Here is a 17118-nt window from a genome sequence, read left to right as displayed (position 1 = left end):
AGTTTTAAATAAATACCTAAATTATGGGAGTTTTATACAAATAAAAAGTGCAAAATAGTTTAAATAATTTTTTTGCATTAAATAAATAAATAAATAATTTATTAATCCTTTATTTTATAGTTTTTGGAGATAAATTGTTGTCTGATTTTTATAAAAATTATAAAAATAAATGATTGATCAATTATTTATTTATTTATTTTATTAAAAAAATTTATTTAAGATATATATTTTACGTTTTTTATTTGTATAAAACTTACTGTCTTTATTTCGAACCAAACATCAGTTTTGGACAAGGAGAATGTTCTATGCAAATTTCGCATTAACACAAGGGAGTTTCAAGTAATAAATAAAACACATGGTGTTTTGTGCATTTTTAGTAAAATACAAAGATGTGTTATATAATTTACCCTAATTAATAATCCATAATTAATTTTTATATTATCACTTGGAATACGTTTATTTCGGATACAAAACGATGCAAGAAAATGACATGATCGACAAAACTGGTTGAACCATATAACGAGCTAGATTGTCGAGCAAAATATGGGTATGAACCCTAAATTCAAAGTTGAAAAATAACTATAAAAAAACTCAAAAATATCAATCACTAACACTTCAACTAAATCCAGTACTCCTATCAACACATAAGAATAGTAAAAATTTTGAATTTGAATAGTTGTGTGATATGATATAAATAGATGTTGATTTGATGTTTTGAATGTATAATTAATTTTTAGTATAATATAAAAAATAAAAAATAGATGTTTAATTTGGTGTTTTTAAAGAAAAAAAATTGAAATAAATAATGAATTTAAAATTCAATCCCCAATCAAACACACCAATAAATACATCGGTACACACAAAGGTAGTTTGTTACGAGAGTTAATGCTTCTTCACTTGGAATGTAAAATCGATAATTTATTTTGCATTGAGACCCATAGTCTTCAAAATTATTTTAAATGTACATATATATTTTTGTATTTGTAATTATTTATAAAATAAAATATAATAAAAAATATATGTTTTTATAAATTATTTTAATATTGATTTTATAGTATTTATTTTCAAAAATTTTTATTAGTGGTGTGTTCATTTATGCTATTATTATTATTAAAGATATATTTTTTTAAAAAAATAAAATATAAAAATCAACCAGTTATAATACATAATAATAAAACATCTAAAATATGTGTCACTTATTAATATATATATATATATATATTTATAAATCGCGGCCACTTCCGTGTTGAATTTTAAAAATTCAGAATTGCGCTGAATATCATATCGTGTGCTGTTAGATAATACATAATATTACTACAAACAGCACACTGTATAATATTAATATAATACAAATACAACACATGAACAAAATACACATGCTATAGTCTCAACAACACACAATATTACTATTTTTGCAATAATACAAATATATCACATGAACTAACAACATATGTTATATCATACCACATACACAACAGTTGATTTTAGCAGATGACATACTTGTATACAACGCACTTGTTATTATTAAAAAAATAGCACATATATTTATTATACATAACATATACTGTGTGTAATAGTAATATGTATTATTTTTGCATATATAATATGCGCTGATGTGAAAAATCAGCATTCTTATTTTTTTCCGTAACCACACTTAAAAATGATTTTGGCTTTATCCTATGTGGAAATAAATACGTTGGCAAAGTGACAATCTCCACCACTTTTGAGTTGAAGTATTCTTAATTATAATCGATTTATAATTTCAAGAACCGACTCAATGAGGTAAAGAATCACTAACTTGTATACAACGCACTTGGTGTCTCCTCTTTAATCATTTTTGCTTCTCATAAAAAGAAATTGCAGTAACTTATTGTAGAACTATATTATATGGAACTTTCAAATGATGATTTTCGAATATGCAATGGCTCTGTTAGCCCAACATTTTTAGATGAATTAATTTTTATATAATTTTAAGTTGAATTTTTTGATTTTTCGTCTTTTTATAATGAATATTTGATTATTTCTTTTTATTTTTTGACATTTATATAATATATGTGTATTGTTTATTATTATTTTTTGGGAATCGCAATTAAAAAATAGTGTTGTGTGAACAAAGCCAATGTTCATATCCAATGTTACGAGAGATTAGAAATATAAAAAATTCTAAATGAACTTTTTATCAAACTTGTTGAGACAAATATCAAATATCATTTTTGTTTGCCCCGAAAAACGATTAACTCATACACAATAGCAACAAATCTAAAAAATCAACACAGAAAAATCCATCAGTATAGACGGGTTGTTCGTTGGACGATCGAACTGCGAATGAACATACTGGTGACGAAGAACAATAAAAACACTATGAAATGATAATCTGCACCAACCTACATTTTGGGGTTCCAACACAGTCGAAACTCACTACTAAACCCACTGAAACACAAGATGTGTGGATACAATTGAGCTACACACTCAAGAAATCTATCTATCCATTTCTTGATGATTTCCCGTACTCAACTTATCCCCTAAACTCCTCACTTTCAATGTTTGATTTTTCTAATTCAATACTCTACTATAAAATTATGAGAATATACCCTTAACAATTTTATTTGCTTCACTACCAAATTAATTATAACAAATTTAGATTCCCTCCATAGATGCTTCATCAATCTGTTACACGTCTCTCGATTTTGGATCCACAGTCACCACAAACAGGCTTTTGGGACAATAATAATGTGGGCCTTAATAATTTTTAGGCTCAAGTCGCGATAGCCCAATCTCCTGCCGCAGTCCATTCGATGTCCAGACAGCCTGCAAACATCAATCAAAATCCAATAGAAAAAATAACTAGCAATAATTTTAAATAATAACTATATAATCAAAAATAAATTAGGGAATAACATATAAGAACAATTATTAAATGAATGTTTAGTTACTTCCTAAGAAAATAGATAGAGATACGTTTATGAATATTAGATAAATGTAACAAAAATATATGATCTCATCATCATGAAACATGTAACTATTTTAATGTGTATTAGCTGTTGTTAATTTGATTGTTCTCCATACTTATTAAAATTAATTATATACTAATTATCAACAAATTAAATCAATTTCAAAATCCTAAATCCTATGATGGTACAAAGTATCAAAATCGAACCCCAAAAAGTATAAGTATATATGTTAATAAAAAAGTTTGTAAAGACTTGTGGGGTTGGGGAGGCAATTTAGGGGCACATGTGGTTTCAGGTCCACATGTAATAATAATAATATAAATAAAGAGAAAGGATATATATATATTCATGCATTACTAAAAATATACTCTCTCCGTCCATAAATATAGTTTTAATTGGATTTGGCACAAAATTTAAGAAATGTTATATTATAATAATAGTGAGTAAAAAGTATGAATAAATTTTTTTTGCTGACAATTGTGTAATAAAAATTAAAAAGTATGGATAATTTTATAGTGATATGATTATTTATGAAAATAAGACTATTTTTTTAAAACGGATAAAATGGTAAATAAGATTATTGTATCGAGACGGATGAAGCATATAAGATAGTTGGATAAGATTCTCTCCCAAAGGACTCGAAACTAATATATTCCCACCAAATGTATGTTCATCTGGAAGGTTGGATATAAATTTTAATGAATATAATATAATATTATTTAATTACATAAAATAAAATAGAGATATTTTTGGGTCATTGAATTAATAGAATAAAAGAAGATTTACGATAGATTGAATATTTAAGTAGTTATGATATTTTTAAAATTAATATTATACTACATCTGTCTGGTTATAAGCGTTTTATTTACTTTTTGCGTGTTGATTTTTTTAATATTAATTATTATAAAAATATAATACAAATTTAAAAAATATAAAAATACTGATTGATGTTTTATAATACTAATAGAAGAATATTTGTACAAAAAATTATATAAATATAAATATATTTAATGTTAAGTATAATAATATAAAAAATAAATGTGACCGTTAAAGTCGATCAACTAATATTAAACAACATGTAAAAATATTTTTTTTTTCGAAGAATAGGAAAAGAAAGTCAAAATAGACATAAATTCGATGGAGTGATAAGGATATCCACACCACACATACTTTAAAGGTCAAAGTCAAACAAGATGCCCTACTACTTTCTATCTCCCAAAAATAAATTTGTCACGTGCATTGACCCCACCCAGCCAGTAACTCGTAATGAAGAAAAGAAGGAATCAACGGTGCAGATCTCTTTGATCGATCGACGGATAGAGATTAGAATTGCGTAAGGCATAGACATATACATACATGGTGATGGTGGGGGTGGGGGTGGGGGTGGGGGGTGCCTATAAATAAATATATAGAGTGAGTGAATTGCCAGGCCACTCAATAATCCCTCCCCTATTCACAAACAAAAAACCTATAGAGCACTAGCTAGTTGCTATACATATATATATATATTCTAATGGAGAAAGCTGGTGGTAGTGGTAGCGGTGGCGGCGGCGCCGGCGGTGTTGCGGCGGCGTCGTCAGCCTCCTGCAACTCGAATTCTTCCGCCGGTCAGTCTCAGTTTGGAGCATTTTTTGGCCCCCCAACTCCCTCTAACTCTCAACTTCTACTCCTACTACAGGTCTCTCTCTCTCTCTCTTTTAATTAGTTATTACTATCATTTTTGTCGCAACACAATTAGTCTGTTCACTTAACACTTAGATGAATTGATTTTTTTATATAGTACGTGGAATTTTGTTGGTAATATAAAAAGGTAATACTATCTATGTTCCATAAAATCGGTAATATATATTTTTTTATATATTTTTTAATATTAATATTATATTGGTTTATAGTAAAAATGACAAAAGTACTTTTATTAAATTGTGTGATATAAAAGTAATGACAATTCTGTAATATATTGGAAGTTGTAAGAATATTAATTATGTTAAGTAGATAGTACAATTACTAAATTAGAAAATAGTACTCTTGTTTTAGGATGGACAAAATTAGAAATTTGTATCTATTCTTATGGGACGAAGGGAGTATTTTATATTGAATAGTTGACTTTTTATGAATGAATTATTATATTAACGTGGGTATATATTTGTATTTATATTAATAATATTTATGAGAAATTGTGTGCTGAGTGAATATACTCAATATATTTTAAAAAAAAACTACTACAACCTCATTTCAGCTTTAAAGGTTTTATTTACTTTTTAAGTATTTTTAATATTAATTATTATATCAAAATAGAGTACAAATTAAAAAAAAAATTGCAAAAATACTTCTATTAGTGTCTTATAATACTAATAGAAGGTCATTTATATAAAAAAAATAAAATTATACAAATATAAAAATATTTTTAATATTAAGTACAATGACGTAGAAAGATAAATACGATACTCAAGTATTATTTTCTTTCAGTAATTAATAATAATCATATTATACATATCAAGCAGGGCCGTGGGAAGCAGACTGCAGGAAACCACCCTCCCAATCCCACACTCGCAACTCCTAAAGGTTAAATTTTTGAGATTATTCTCAAACAAGATCTACTTAGGGTTTGTTTGTTTGGGTATTGGATTTTAAACCATTCAAAACATCACATCAATACCTATTTATATGACATCATACAACTATTTAAATTCAAAAATTTTTCTATTAAAATATCAACTCAAAATTCAAACTCCCAAACAAACATTTTCTTAGAAGCTCTGGTTAAAGAGCTAAGCTAAGAAGGTAATCACTTACAAAACTAAAGTTATACTTTATTTGTCCGAGCTAATTATGCAATTTTATTTGGATACAAAAACTAAACAATAAAGAAAAAAAATACTTATAATTCACCTGTAGTTTATAAAGTATGCACTATTTTTTTTTTTTTCATAATTTAGAAATTATATGAGATTTTTTTTATGTTTTCAAATTATTGCACAAGATTTTTTATCAGAAGATTATGTACAATATTTTTGAAAACATGAAGGAGTTTTATGCAAATTTTTTTAAAAAACTGTGCAATATCTTTTAAAATACAAGAAAATCTTATGCAAATTTAAATCATAATGAAGTATTGTGCAAACTTTTTCAGGTAGGTAAAATATAAAGTGAAGATAATATAAAAATAAAATTAAAAAATTGATAAGAAAATAGTATGATAAGTAGAAAAGGTAACGATAAATTAGTTATTATTTGTGAAAGTACGAGTAATAAAATTACAAATGAATAAAATTATTTATTGATTGTAAATAAGTTTAATGGACAAGTGGACGGAAAGAGTTTTTTTTTTTTCATAATTATAAACTATGCATATATATAAATATATATAGGGGGCGGAATTACACGAGGGCTAAGAGGGTCAATTGACCACCCAGCCCGCAAAATATATGTATTTTTAATATAAAAAAAATTATATATTTTATAGTAATTTGTCTCTTCTAATTTTTTATTTTGTAAGTATAAAAAATCATAAAATTTTTATCCGTATGTTGATTTATACTTTTAGTCTTTAAATTTTATTTTTTATAGTAAAAAAATATTAAATTTTATGTAATTTCATTGAAAACAACATTGAATTAATAAAAAAAAAAATCGATTTTATCCCCCGAACTTTTACTGGTTCATTCACTGTGTATATATATATATAGCGTGTGTGCATGCATATATATATATATCTATGTGTAAGCAATTAGATGAATAATTATATTTTAACCTTTTTTAAAAAAAAAAAAAATTAGATTACAAGGTAGCCCAAATGGAAGAGAGGAAGAATTCGAATAATTTCAATAATTATGGTGATGGGAATGGGAAGACGATTGAGCCCTGCTATTTCAACTCATCAATCTACTATGGTGCCCAAGAAGTTTATTTTCCTACAAATCACCCTACCAATAATATTAATAATAGTGTAAGCATGCATTCAATTTTTATTTTTATTTTTTCTGTCTTAATTAATTAATTAATATTCTTAGATGTAATTAATCATATAATTTGATTTGATTATATATATATATATATATATTCAGTTGAACAAGGAAGGAGAAGATCAAAGCGAAAGCCATTCGACCTGTGCTTCCAGAGGAAATTGGTGGCAAGGTATATAATATATATATATATTATCAATCACTTCTAATTATTTTAGACCTTATTTATTTATTTATTTCAATTTATTTTATTTTATGATCTATATATATATTTATATATATATATATATTCCAACGTGTGACAAATGCATGCATGTTGCAGGGTCCCTCTATTACTAGCTAGCCCTGAGAGGATCATGACCAGGACAAATACATGGGAATATATATATATATATATATATACCTACTTTATTATGGTCTAGGTGAGATGTTGTGACTATACTACAATATTTTAAATGTATTGTGATTATACATTGTTTGAAATACTTTAAAACTATATTTTGAACTATTTATATTATTTGTTTAAATTTAATATTCTAAATTTTCAATACCAAAACAGATTTATTTATTTATTTTTATGACGTAAAAATCTGCAACGGCTACTTTTCAAGTATATTTTGGGTAAATCACGACGAACTTAATATTCTACAAATTCGATTCAACGAAACAAATCATACTAGGTGAACTGTGAATAGATAAAACCCAGGGCAAGGGGTTCAATCTCAAAATAGATTTTAATAGCTTCAAATGTAGGTTCAAAAAGAAAATTTTAAAACAAAATAATAATATCTTAATGACATAAATTAGAGATTCCTATGCCAATATAGAAATAAATAGGGTCAAATTACTTATTAGTCTTGCATTTGATCTTTTGATCATTATAGAACTCTAAATAGATCATATCTAAAAATAATTCCGCAAAAAAAAAATTGGGTTTTAAATAAAAAAAAAACTAAATTTTCAGTGGCGCTGGCATTTCAGCCGCATCAACATCGGCAGTCAGGTTGGTGAATCCAACGCCGGAGGATTATTTGCGCAAAAAAAATAATTTACTTGCCAAATTACTTTCTGAGTTGGTCTATTTAAAGTTCTAAAATAATAAGATGTCAAGAACTAAAAAAAAGTTTATCCAAATAAATATTAATTTTTAATAAACTTAGATGTATCCATCCTTATTTTTATATGGATAAATTACATACACACATACTCCCTGTCCCACAAGAGACGTCTTGTAGGGAGTTGACACGAGAATTAAAAAATAATAGTATTTAACCGAATGTGGATGTAAAGTAGTATGTAAAATACTAAAATACTCTTACTTTTTGAAGAATTTTAAAAAGTAGTGTAGAGTAATAATTATGGATAGTTTGAAAAAAAGTGGAAATAATTTTGTTATAAAGTGGAGACCACGGTTACTAAATAAAGAAACAAGACAATTGTTTTGTGATGAATAAAAATGAAAAAACAAGACAACTCTTTTGCAACGAAGAAAGTATATTTTATCATAAATATATAAAATATATTGTGTGTTATTTATTATCTGAATTCCGTCGTATTATATTAAAAAAAGAAGCACGAAACACCCTTTACATCCAAGCCGACGTTTGTAAATACATGACTATGCAAATGTTATACAAATAAATTGGATGAAATATTTTAAGTTCTTTAAATAAAAAAAATGGACCAATTATTCATTTCACAGTTTATAAAAACTCACTTAAAACTCATCTTTATTTTACAAATTATGAAAACAAAGAATTGATTTTTTTTTTCTTTATTTATTTTATTCAAATAATAATAATAATTTTATTTTACCAAATTTATTTGCATAATACTTACATACGTTATTATTAGCTAGTAAAGCCTTTGTCACAGGTCAATACTAAAATATGGTGGACTTTGCTTACATCAAATAACTTTTAGCAGTAATCTTTCTCATGGTTGCTAAGTACATAGAAATTTCACTTTGAAGGAAAGACTTCCTTGAAGAAGAATTTTTTTATCATTTTTTTTTAATGACGTAGAATCCGTAGCCGCTATCCGAAAGTGCGCACTAAGTAATACCCTGCAAATTAGGTCCGATATAGAAGTCACACTATATGAACATGTGTGGTTGATGACAACCTGAAGACTATATTTACTCAACTTTAAATTTTGGATGAAACTTCATACCTTTTTCACGAACATTTTATACAAAATATATCATTCGTCACTTGGTTCATATCAAGTCATATACAATGATAATATATGTTATAAATTATATATTGCAATGATTTTGCATAAAAATATTGATAATAGACATATTTTCAAAGAAAAAACTTAACTTGCTTAATATTAAGTTTATCGAACCTCTTCACCTCAAATCTTTATTTATTATCGAATAAATCTGAAGAGTCCGCTAACATCTCTTTCTTGGCCACCTTCTCCCAACTCCCAAGATTACAACTTTGATTTTTGGCAATTTGTCGGTCGCTTTAGGGCTTTATCTTAGTCATCTTCCTCCACATGTTTGGGCATGGTAGTTCTAAGTAAGTAAATAACCGAGGAGGTGGAGAAAAATTCAAAATTTTGAAGTTGTTTTATTAAATTTTATCAAATTAGTCTTTCGGATAATACAATTTTAATAGTGTTGTATATTTATGTTTTATTTTTTGTTTGGAATAATTTTGTAAATAATTTTTAGAACAATATAAATAAAAATTATTTTTAAAAATATAAAAATTAAAAATTATTGGAATTAATGGAATAATATTATTTCTCTACTAAAATTAGGGTTACATCGTCATATATATATATATACATATTGATATATTACCATAAATATAGTTATATTTATTACAATATATATCAACATACCCCTCAAATTCAAGGTGGGAGTGTGGAAACCAGCTTGAGTTTGCTCAAGAACGACTGGAAGCGGCTGGGTAAATGAGGCTTGGTGAAGCCATCAGGAGACGTTGCCGTTAGCAATGCGATGACGGACAAGGTGACAATCGATCTCAATGTGTTTCGTACGCTCGTGAAAAACATCATTCATCGAAATCTTCATGGCACTCTGACTGTCACAATGAATAGTGGTAGCAGAGGGCTGAGACACACCGAGATCAGCCAGTAGCCATCGAAGCCATAGAAGCTCGGCAGTAGTATCGGCAAGAGCTCGATAATCGGATTCCGCACTGGACCGGGAGACGACCGTCTGTTTCTTGTTGTGCCAAGAAATAAGCGAATCACCGAGAAAGAAACAAAAGTCAATAGTTGAGCTACGATCGGTGGGATCTCCCGCACAATCAGCATCAGAGTACCCAGTTAAAACCAAGGACGAGCGAGCTGAATAATGGAGACCATGGAGAAGAGTGTCTTTGACATATTGAAGAATCCGCAGAACAACAGGGTAATGAGTCGTTCGAGGAGTGGACATGAACTTACTGACGATATGAACAACATAGGCAATGTCATGTCAAGTAACAGTCAGATATATCAGGCTTCTCACCAGCTGCTGATATAAGGTAGGATCGTCAAGAGGGGCACCATCAATTGGAGTAAGGCGACAGTCAAACTCAAGAGGCGTAGGCACGGTCTTAAAGTCAGTAAGACCTGCTCTAGACAGAAGGCCAGAGGCATACTTAGCTTGAGAAAGATAGTACTCGTCGGAGGTGTCCGAGATCTCAAGACCGAGAAAGTACCGAAGAGGCCCCAAGCTCTTCACTTCAAAGTGGTTGTGGAGATGATCCTATAGTTCAGAGATGCCGGATTGATCAGCTTTTGTGATAAGCATGTCATCCACATAAAGTAACAGTATAGTAACACCAACGGACCGGCGTCGAGTGAATAAAGTAGAATCATGATAGCTGGAAGTAAATCCAAGCTGGAGCAGAGCAGAGCTAAATTCGAAAACCAAGCTTAGGGTGCCTGTTTCAAACCGTATAGAGCACGATGTAGTTTACATACCTTGGAGGATGTGGGAAAACCAGAGGAGGAGACATGTAGATGTCCTCAGATAGATCACCATGCAGGAATGCATTCTTCACATCGAGCTAATGTAGGGGCCAGTAACGAGCGGCAACGATAGCTATAAGATAGCGAACGGAGGTGAGACGTGCAACGGGAGCAAAAGTCTCCTCATAGTCGATACCGTACTCCTAAGTGTAGCCTTTAGCTGCCAAACGAGTCTTGTAGCACTCTATGGATCCATAAAAGTGTGTTTTGATCCGGAATATCCACTTACAGTCGATAGATTTCTTGCCTCGAGGAAGATCAACCATATTTTAAGTGTGGGTTTTCTCCAAATCCTGTAACTCCTCAGACATGGTCTGCCGCCACAACGGATCCGCATACGCCTCACGAAAGAACCTGGGCTCATGGTGGGACAAGATGACAAAGAAGCAATGATAATTGAGTAAGTGAGTAGGGAGATGACTTACCCAAATGGAACGGCGAGGTGAAGATAGGGTCCGAGGTCGAAGTAGTGTCAGCATCTGGTGGTGGTGACAGATCAAAAGTAATATTAATCGGAACATGGACATCCATCTTTTCCATATGAAAAGAGAAAGAAGCAACCACAAATAAAATCTAACGTCAAAATCGCATGATCAAAAGTAGCCGACAGAAGCACGGACAAAGGATCGAATCGGATCCAAAATCCAAAAGATAAGATGATCAAAAAATAGTGCTCAAAAGGGAAAACAAATTATACCATGAGAGACAAAATCAAATTCCGAGCAAGACGCCGGAAAAAGCTCCTGCCGCCGCCGCCGCATGCGCCGTCACGCGCCGCCTGAGCGTCCGATGGCGAAACTTCGTCACATGTGTGAGATTGCCACGCGCCGCCGTTCGCCATGAAATTTCGGGTGCCGGCCGGTCTCGCGGTGGCGCATTTGATGGTGGGTACGGTGTCGATCGAGGATAGCCGAAAAGATAGGTAACAGAACGGGCAGTGTGATTTGGTTATACGGGGAAAATAGAAACTCTGATATCATATTGAAATTAATGGAATAATATTACTTTTCTAGGGTTACATCGTGACATATATATATATATTACCATAAATATATATATTACAATATATATCAACAAAAATAACTCTACTTTTAAATATTGGAGTTTAAAATTTTAAGTTATATATGTGTATTTTGATGTAAGTATTTTTAAATTTAAAAGCTAATTGTAATGTGTGTGCTGAAAATACAAACAATAGCGTGAATGCAAATATGAATAAAAAAGCCTACAAAAAAGTGCACGTACACGTTCATTAGGGCTCCCACTGTTGGTCGTACATTTATTGCTTCTCCATTGATTCGACGAGTTGAATCCGAATATGGTGTGGTGATTCATTGCGTGAAGCTGCTTTTGCTCCTCTCTAGATTGCTTGGATCCAATGGAAGAATCGTATGGCAATCTCCCAGCCAGCCATTCTGTTGGCTCTGTTCCCGTAAGCTATTGAATCTTTCATAGTTTCATGCCATTTTTGTTAACTCCGTCTGCGGTTTTTTACTATTTTGCTTTTTTATGCATCTAATTTTTGAAACGATTGAGGCTAAAGTAGCATTGTATTTGGGATTTTTGTTGATCGCATTCTGGTGAAGCGGTTCGTAAACAGCGAAAGAAGCTTTGAACGGACGAAATGTGGGAAATGGAAAATATTAATCGTGTGTGCTTCTCTTTTGCTACGAGACTTTTTCTTTAGGGATTTTCTCGACGTTTTGTTTTTATGTAAATTATTGGAGGTTTCTGCAACATGGAGTGTATTTGCTGTTGGATTGAAGATTTCGTGTTTAAGAGGTTTTGAACTATCTCAGTGCATTGAAATGATTTGCAATTTTCGTAATTTAATAACCAATTTTAGATGACTTGATCACATTAGGTAGCAGAGATACAGAAGAGTAGTATGATCAATGCTATTTATTCAAGTACATTTCATATGTTCTAAACGCAAACCAGTCTTTGGCTGTTCTTTTAAAAACTAAATACATCTCCTATTTATGTGTTATGTGATTTTTTACATGTTCGCAGGCTGTTGTGGGTGAAGATAGTAAAACTAACCAGGAAGGTGCAAGACCTTAATTAAATATTGGTACATTAATGTTCCTTAATGTTTTTCTTTGAGCATTGCAAGCTTTAATGTGGCCATCAAACAACATGTAGTTCCTGGTGCAACATTGCAAACACATCAACATACTAGTGCTGGAAGTGGTGGTCCAGGATACCAAAGAATTGGCCGTAACAATGGTATGCAGCATTACATGTTTCTTGGGAAATATATATCTATATATCTCATTAGGGCAGATAGAGTACTTAACAGAAGCATCCTGTGCTTGTGTTTGTTGTTGGAAACTAGCATATTCTATGTGGTTTCGTTGTTTTGTTAATATAATGTGTTCACCATTTATCTATCAATTGTCAGCTTGTGTTGTATGTTTTCACTTGCTTTTCAGTTCTCATCATCTATGTATATATATATATATTGGTAGAATGGTAGCACAATTGGTGCCACAATTGACTTTTTTACTATGAACAAGAAAACAAATTACATTAAGTAAGCCTCCTATACTCGTTTCAACTTCTGGGTTTTGCAATATAGACTTCAATTCAGATGGAGACTGTTCATACTTTGTCACATGTGAGTCAAGCGAGTAATTGGTCTTTTTCCATTTTTTTTTCTTTTTTAAATTTCTGTCGTGTATCCATTTTGCTCTGAAATTCTCCTCACTGGTTTTTGCACATTGAACTGAGAGGTCATGAACCATTTTATCTTCCATTTCTACAGTCATGGTGAGTGGATGTGCTTAATTAGAAAGCTTCATGAAAATTGACAACTCCTGTTGAAGAATTCTGTAGGACACTTTATCATCAATGTTTGATTAATGCATGATGTTTTTTTACCTTTAATGGTGAACTCCCTCAGTTAACCATTAGTAGAATGTAGGCATCTCTTCACAGAAGTTAAAAAGGAGATGCATGATTGTTACTTTTAATGGTGAACTCCCATAGAGGTTAATAAAGAGAGCATATATTACGTGGAACTTTTGAGTCAGCAATTACAGGTTCTTAATGATAGCTAGGCTTAATTATTTGATATTTTAGTTGAACGGGACCTTGGATTCATACTTCAATATGTACAGGTTGAATAATCCTATAAATGATTCACACTGTCACAATGCCTCCCTAATAATGGCAATGCTCTACAAAAAGAATCAAGCCGAGGTCAAAGAAAATAAAATGCTTTTATCTGAAACATGAAGAAACATAGAATGCCATTAAATCATCCATTTGGAAGCCTAAACACATATATTCGTACAATTTTGTATAACTTACACAAACATCTGCAAAGTTATTATCATTTCTTTAGCGAATTTTTATTCTTGGAAATAAATGGTTAGTGTAATATGATATCGATTTCTTGAAATGTTAGGAAAATAAACTCATATAGGTCTTCTGCTTGCAGAAAAGTATTCTCCTTTGTTCTCTCTTATCTCCCAATTAATGGGATGTATGCAAGTTGGCGTTGTTTGTTAGTGTTTTAGTGTCTTGAATCTTTTTCGAAATAGTAAAAACCACTTGAATAAATATTAGTCATTTGATGTGACATATATAGACGTTTGATGTGATGTTTAGAAAATATATATTTGATGTAATATTATAAATAAAATTATAGGCGATTGATATAATATCTTTTAGGGTTGGGATAGAGAGAAATAGTGTGTTGTGTTGAAAGCACACCCAAAAACATACTTTGCGTGAAAATAATGGTAGTCTTTTGTTTTCATAAGGAACCCATGTCTTTTTAAAGTGGTGATCAATTATAAACATTGGCTACTTTATGAATCAAATCATTTAATTGTTCCATGCTAGTAAAGAAACAGTTACTCTGGCCTAAAATAGCTGAGTTATACCGTACCTATCTTTGCAGATGAAGGTGCACAACAGTCTTCAAACAACTGGAAGGGAATTTTCGACATTTCTTCATATACACAATATTTTAATGTAGATACAGACATTGTGGTGAACAGACTGCTAAGTTCTTTACATCCCACGAGTGGAGATTTTGTCAACAAAATTGATGCAAACCCAGACCTGTAAGTTGTACGTGATATAATGAGTCCTTGTACAGTATTTTGATTTTTGTATGAAACGCCACCTCTGAGTTTAGCTATACCCATGGTTGTATGCTTTCGTGGCGGTGGGTTCAATTGATAAAGAATTGAAACTTAACATATTATGTGAAAATTTTGCATAATGCAATTAATGGTATGTTGCTACTAATTTGGACTTGAATATGCTTTTTAGTGTTCTTTGGTTATGTGTAAATTTTATTTACTTGTGTGCTCCCTATTGCAAAAACCCATTGAAGTCTGCACACAGAATCAGCTGCTTACAAATGTTTTGTTTGCACATTATCATTAAGAAAACATATTAAATTGATTAACGCTGCAGTTGATCTACCGGTGCATGGTTTAAAAAAGAGAGAAGGTGAAGTTAACTAATCTGAAACGCTTATTTCATAACCTTTTCCTGGACATTGAGAACAAGAATGTATTGTATTTTTGTCATGTTGTGCATTTCCATAACCATGGATGATTCGGTGACATTTGCTTTCTCAATGAATCCTGATTCAATGAAATTTAGTGAGCATACTGAATATTATGGTGCATTGCATTGGCTTGATTAGGCTGCAAATTTTATTTCATTTCATTAGATGAATTACATCACAGGTAGATATGTGCAAGATCTCAGCAAGAACAGGAAAATTTGAGAGAAGCTAAGATCTATTCTCTCTGATAATGTTCTGAACTTTTTGTTCCCGACTAACATATGCATCGATTTACTCCTTTCAGATATGGACTCGTCTGGATCTCCACAACTTTGGTTTTCTTGATAGCCTCTTTTGGAAATTGTGCCACCTACTTAATGAACAAGAGGAGCGAAAAAAGCATTTCATGGGATTTCGATGTCAGCTATGTACACGTTGCTGCAGGCTCCATTTATGGTTATGTCATCATAGTTCCCCTGGGATACTACTTTTTGCTTCAGTACTTGGGTTCAAGCGTCAGCCTCATACGCTTTTGGTGCTTGTGGGGATATTCCCTTTTCATTCTCATCCCGACTTCTGTGAGTATCTACATATCCATTTTCTTTTATCTTCTGCAACATTGCAATTAAAATTTTTATACAAACACCAGAATGGTAAAGTATGATTGAATTATATGCACTACTTGCCTAAATGTGCCGAATATTCAGAATGCCATAGAGTCTTAACTGCGCTCGACTGTTTGGTTTTATTTGATTACTCTTCATATTTTCCAGCTACTTTTGGTTATTCCAGTTGAGTTTCTGCGCTGGGTTATCATATTAGCTGCCGGCGCTGCTTCATCCAGCTTTATTGGGCTGAACCTCGGATCATACATAGAATCAGTCGACCTCTCTATTGTGGCTGTCTCAGCATTCGTCTTGCAAATGGGCTTGTCTATCTTCATCAAAGTGCGATTTTTCCCTTAGCTCCGGACTGGTATGTTCTACCATCTCTTGGCTTCGCCTTGAAATTTTTATTTATTTGTTTGTTTGTTTATGTTTCAGATTTAAGTCTATGATCCAGGAGGTTCCTACCTATAACTAGTGAATACAGATTTTATCTTTTAGATTTGAAGGTGTTTGCAATGGGAAAATATTGAAAGGTAACAAAGAAAAAAATTGCATTTGGTTTTGCTATGAACATGCTTACACTTTCTTATGAATTCTATACTCTTGTCCAATATTGCCTCATTTTCTTCATTCATTTTTGTTATTATTTTCCCCTATTATGTATGCAATTATCTACATATATTCGTTCGTTATAAAATAATTTGATGATGTTGAATTTGATGTTAAAATATATATGTATCATGTATGGAACTACGAGAGAAATTTGTGACACGGATTGGAACCAAAAATTTCGATTAACAAAAAATATTTGCAATATTTGTAAATAACTTAAATAATTTAACCAACCAAAATTTAAAAGAGTATGATACTTTTGTCCCATAAGAACAATATTGTTTGTGTAATTATGTTTAACATTAAAAATATTTTTATATTTGTATAATTTATTTTTTTTTAATTTTTTTATGGTAGTATTAACAATGATTAAAATTCCAATTAAATAAAATATTTATAAACATTTCAAATAAAATTGAATATAATATAATTATTACTATAAAATTTAAAATATAATA

The 17118-nt window shown here is 30.7% G+C and overlaps 3 protein-coding genes across 5 annotated transcripts; 2 read left to right on the top strand and 1 right to left on the bottom strand.

Moving 5' to 3' along the window:
- Positions 1 to 4357: 4357 nt before the first annotated feature.
- Positions 4358 to 7421, top strand: LOC127244942 (uncharacterized). Of its 2 annotated transcripts, XM_051265549.1 has the most exons (5): positions 4363 to 4629; positions 5453 to 5513; positions 6728 to 6897; positions 7016 to 7085; positions 7236 to 7421. In XM_051265549.1, exons 1-5 carry the CDS (start codon positions 4465 to 4467, stop codon positions 7250 to 7252), a joined length of 483 nt encoding a protein of 160 aa, XP_051121506.1. In that variant the 5' UTR covers positions 4363 to 4464; the 3' UTR covers positions 7253 to 7421. The 2 variants fall into 2 exon arrangements, with proteins under 2 accessions (XP_051121507.1, XP_051121506.1); XM_051265550.1 differs by lacking the exon at positions 6728 to 6897 and having other exon boundaries at positions 4358 to 4629.
- Positions 7422 to 9741: 2320 nt separating this feature from the next.
- On the bottom strand, positions 9742 to 11891 carry LOC127244990 (uncharacterized). 2 transcript variants are annotated; one of them, XR_007837357.1, is made up of 3 exons: positions 11607 to 11891; positions 10862 to 11440; positions 9742 to 10643 (listed from the first exon to the last, which is right to left on the bottom strand). XR_007837357.1 is itself a non-coding variant. In XM_051265625.1 (3 exons), the coding sequence occupies exons 1-3, from the start codon at positions 11748 to 11750 to the stop codon at positions 11094 to 11096; spliced, it is 420 nt and encodes a 139-aa protein (XP_051121582.1). In that variant the 5' UTR covers positions 11751 to 11891; the 3' UTR covers positions 9742 to 11093. The 2 variants fall into 2 exon arrangements, 1 of the variants encoding a protein (XP_051121582.1); XM_051265625.1 differs by having other exon boundaries at positions 9742 to 11263; positions 11335 to 11440.
- Positions 11892 to 12151: 260 nt separating this feature from the next.
- LOC127244940 (uncharacterized) lies at positions 12152 to 16659 on the top strand. Its single transcript, XM_051265546.1, has 7 exons — positions 12152 to 12341; positions 12923 to 12959; positions 13055 to 13138; positions 14820 to 14985; positions 15745 to 16018; positions 16214 to 16415; positions 16484 to 16659. Exons 1-6 carry the CDS (start codon positions 12288 to 12290, stop codon positions 16403 to 16405), a joined length of 807 nt encoding a protein of 268 aa, XP_051121503.1. The 5' UTR covers positions 12152 to 12287; the 3' UTR covers positions 16406 to 16415; positions 16484 to 16659.
- The last annotated feature ends 459 nt before the right edge of the window (positions 16660 to 17118 follow it).

The sequence above is a fragment of the Andrographis paniculata genome, unplaced genomic scaffold, assembly GCF_009805555.1.
Source record: "Andrographis paniculata isolate CXL003 unplaced genomic scaffold, ASM980555v1 Contig21END, whole genome shotgun sequence".
NCBI classification, from domain to species: domain Eukaryota; kingdom Viridiplantae; phylum Streptophyta; class Magnoliopsida; order Lamiales; family Acanthaceae; genus Andrographis; species Andrographis paniculata.
The sequence above is the reverse complement of the archived record's forward strand: the minus strand, read 5'-3'. Positions and strand labels throughout refer to the sequence as shown.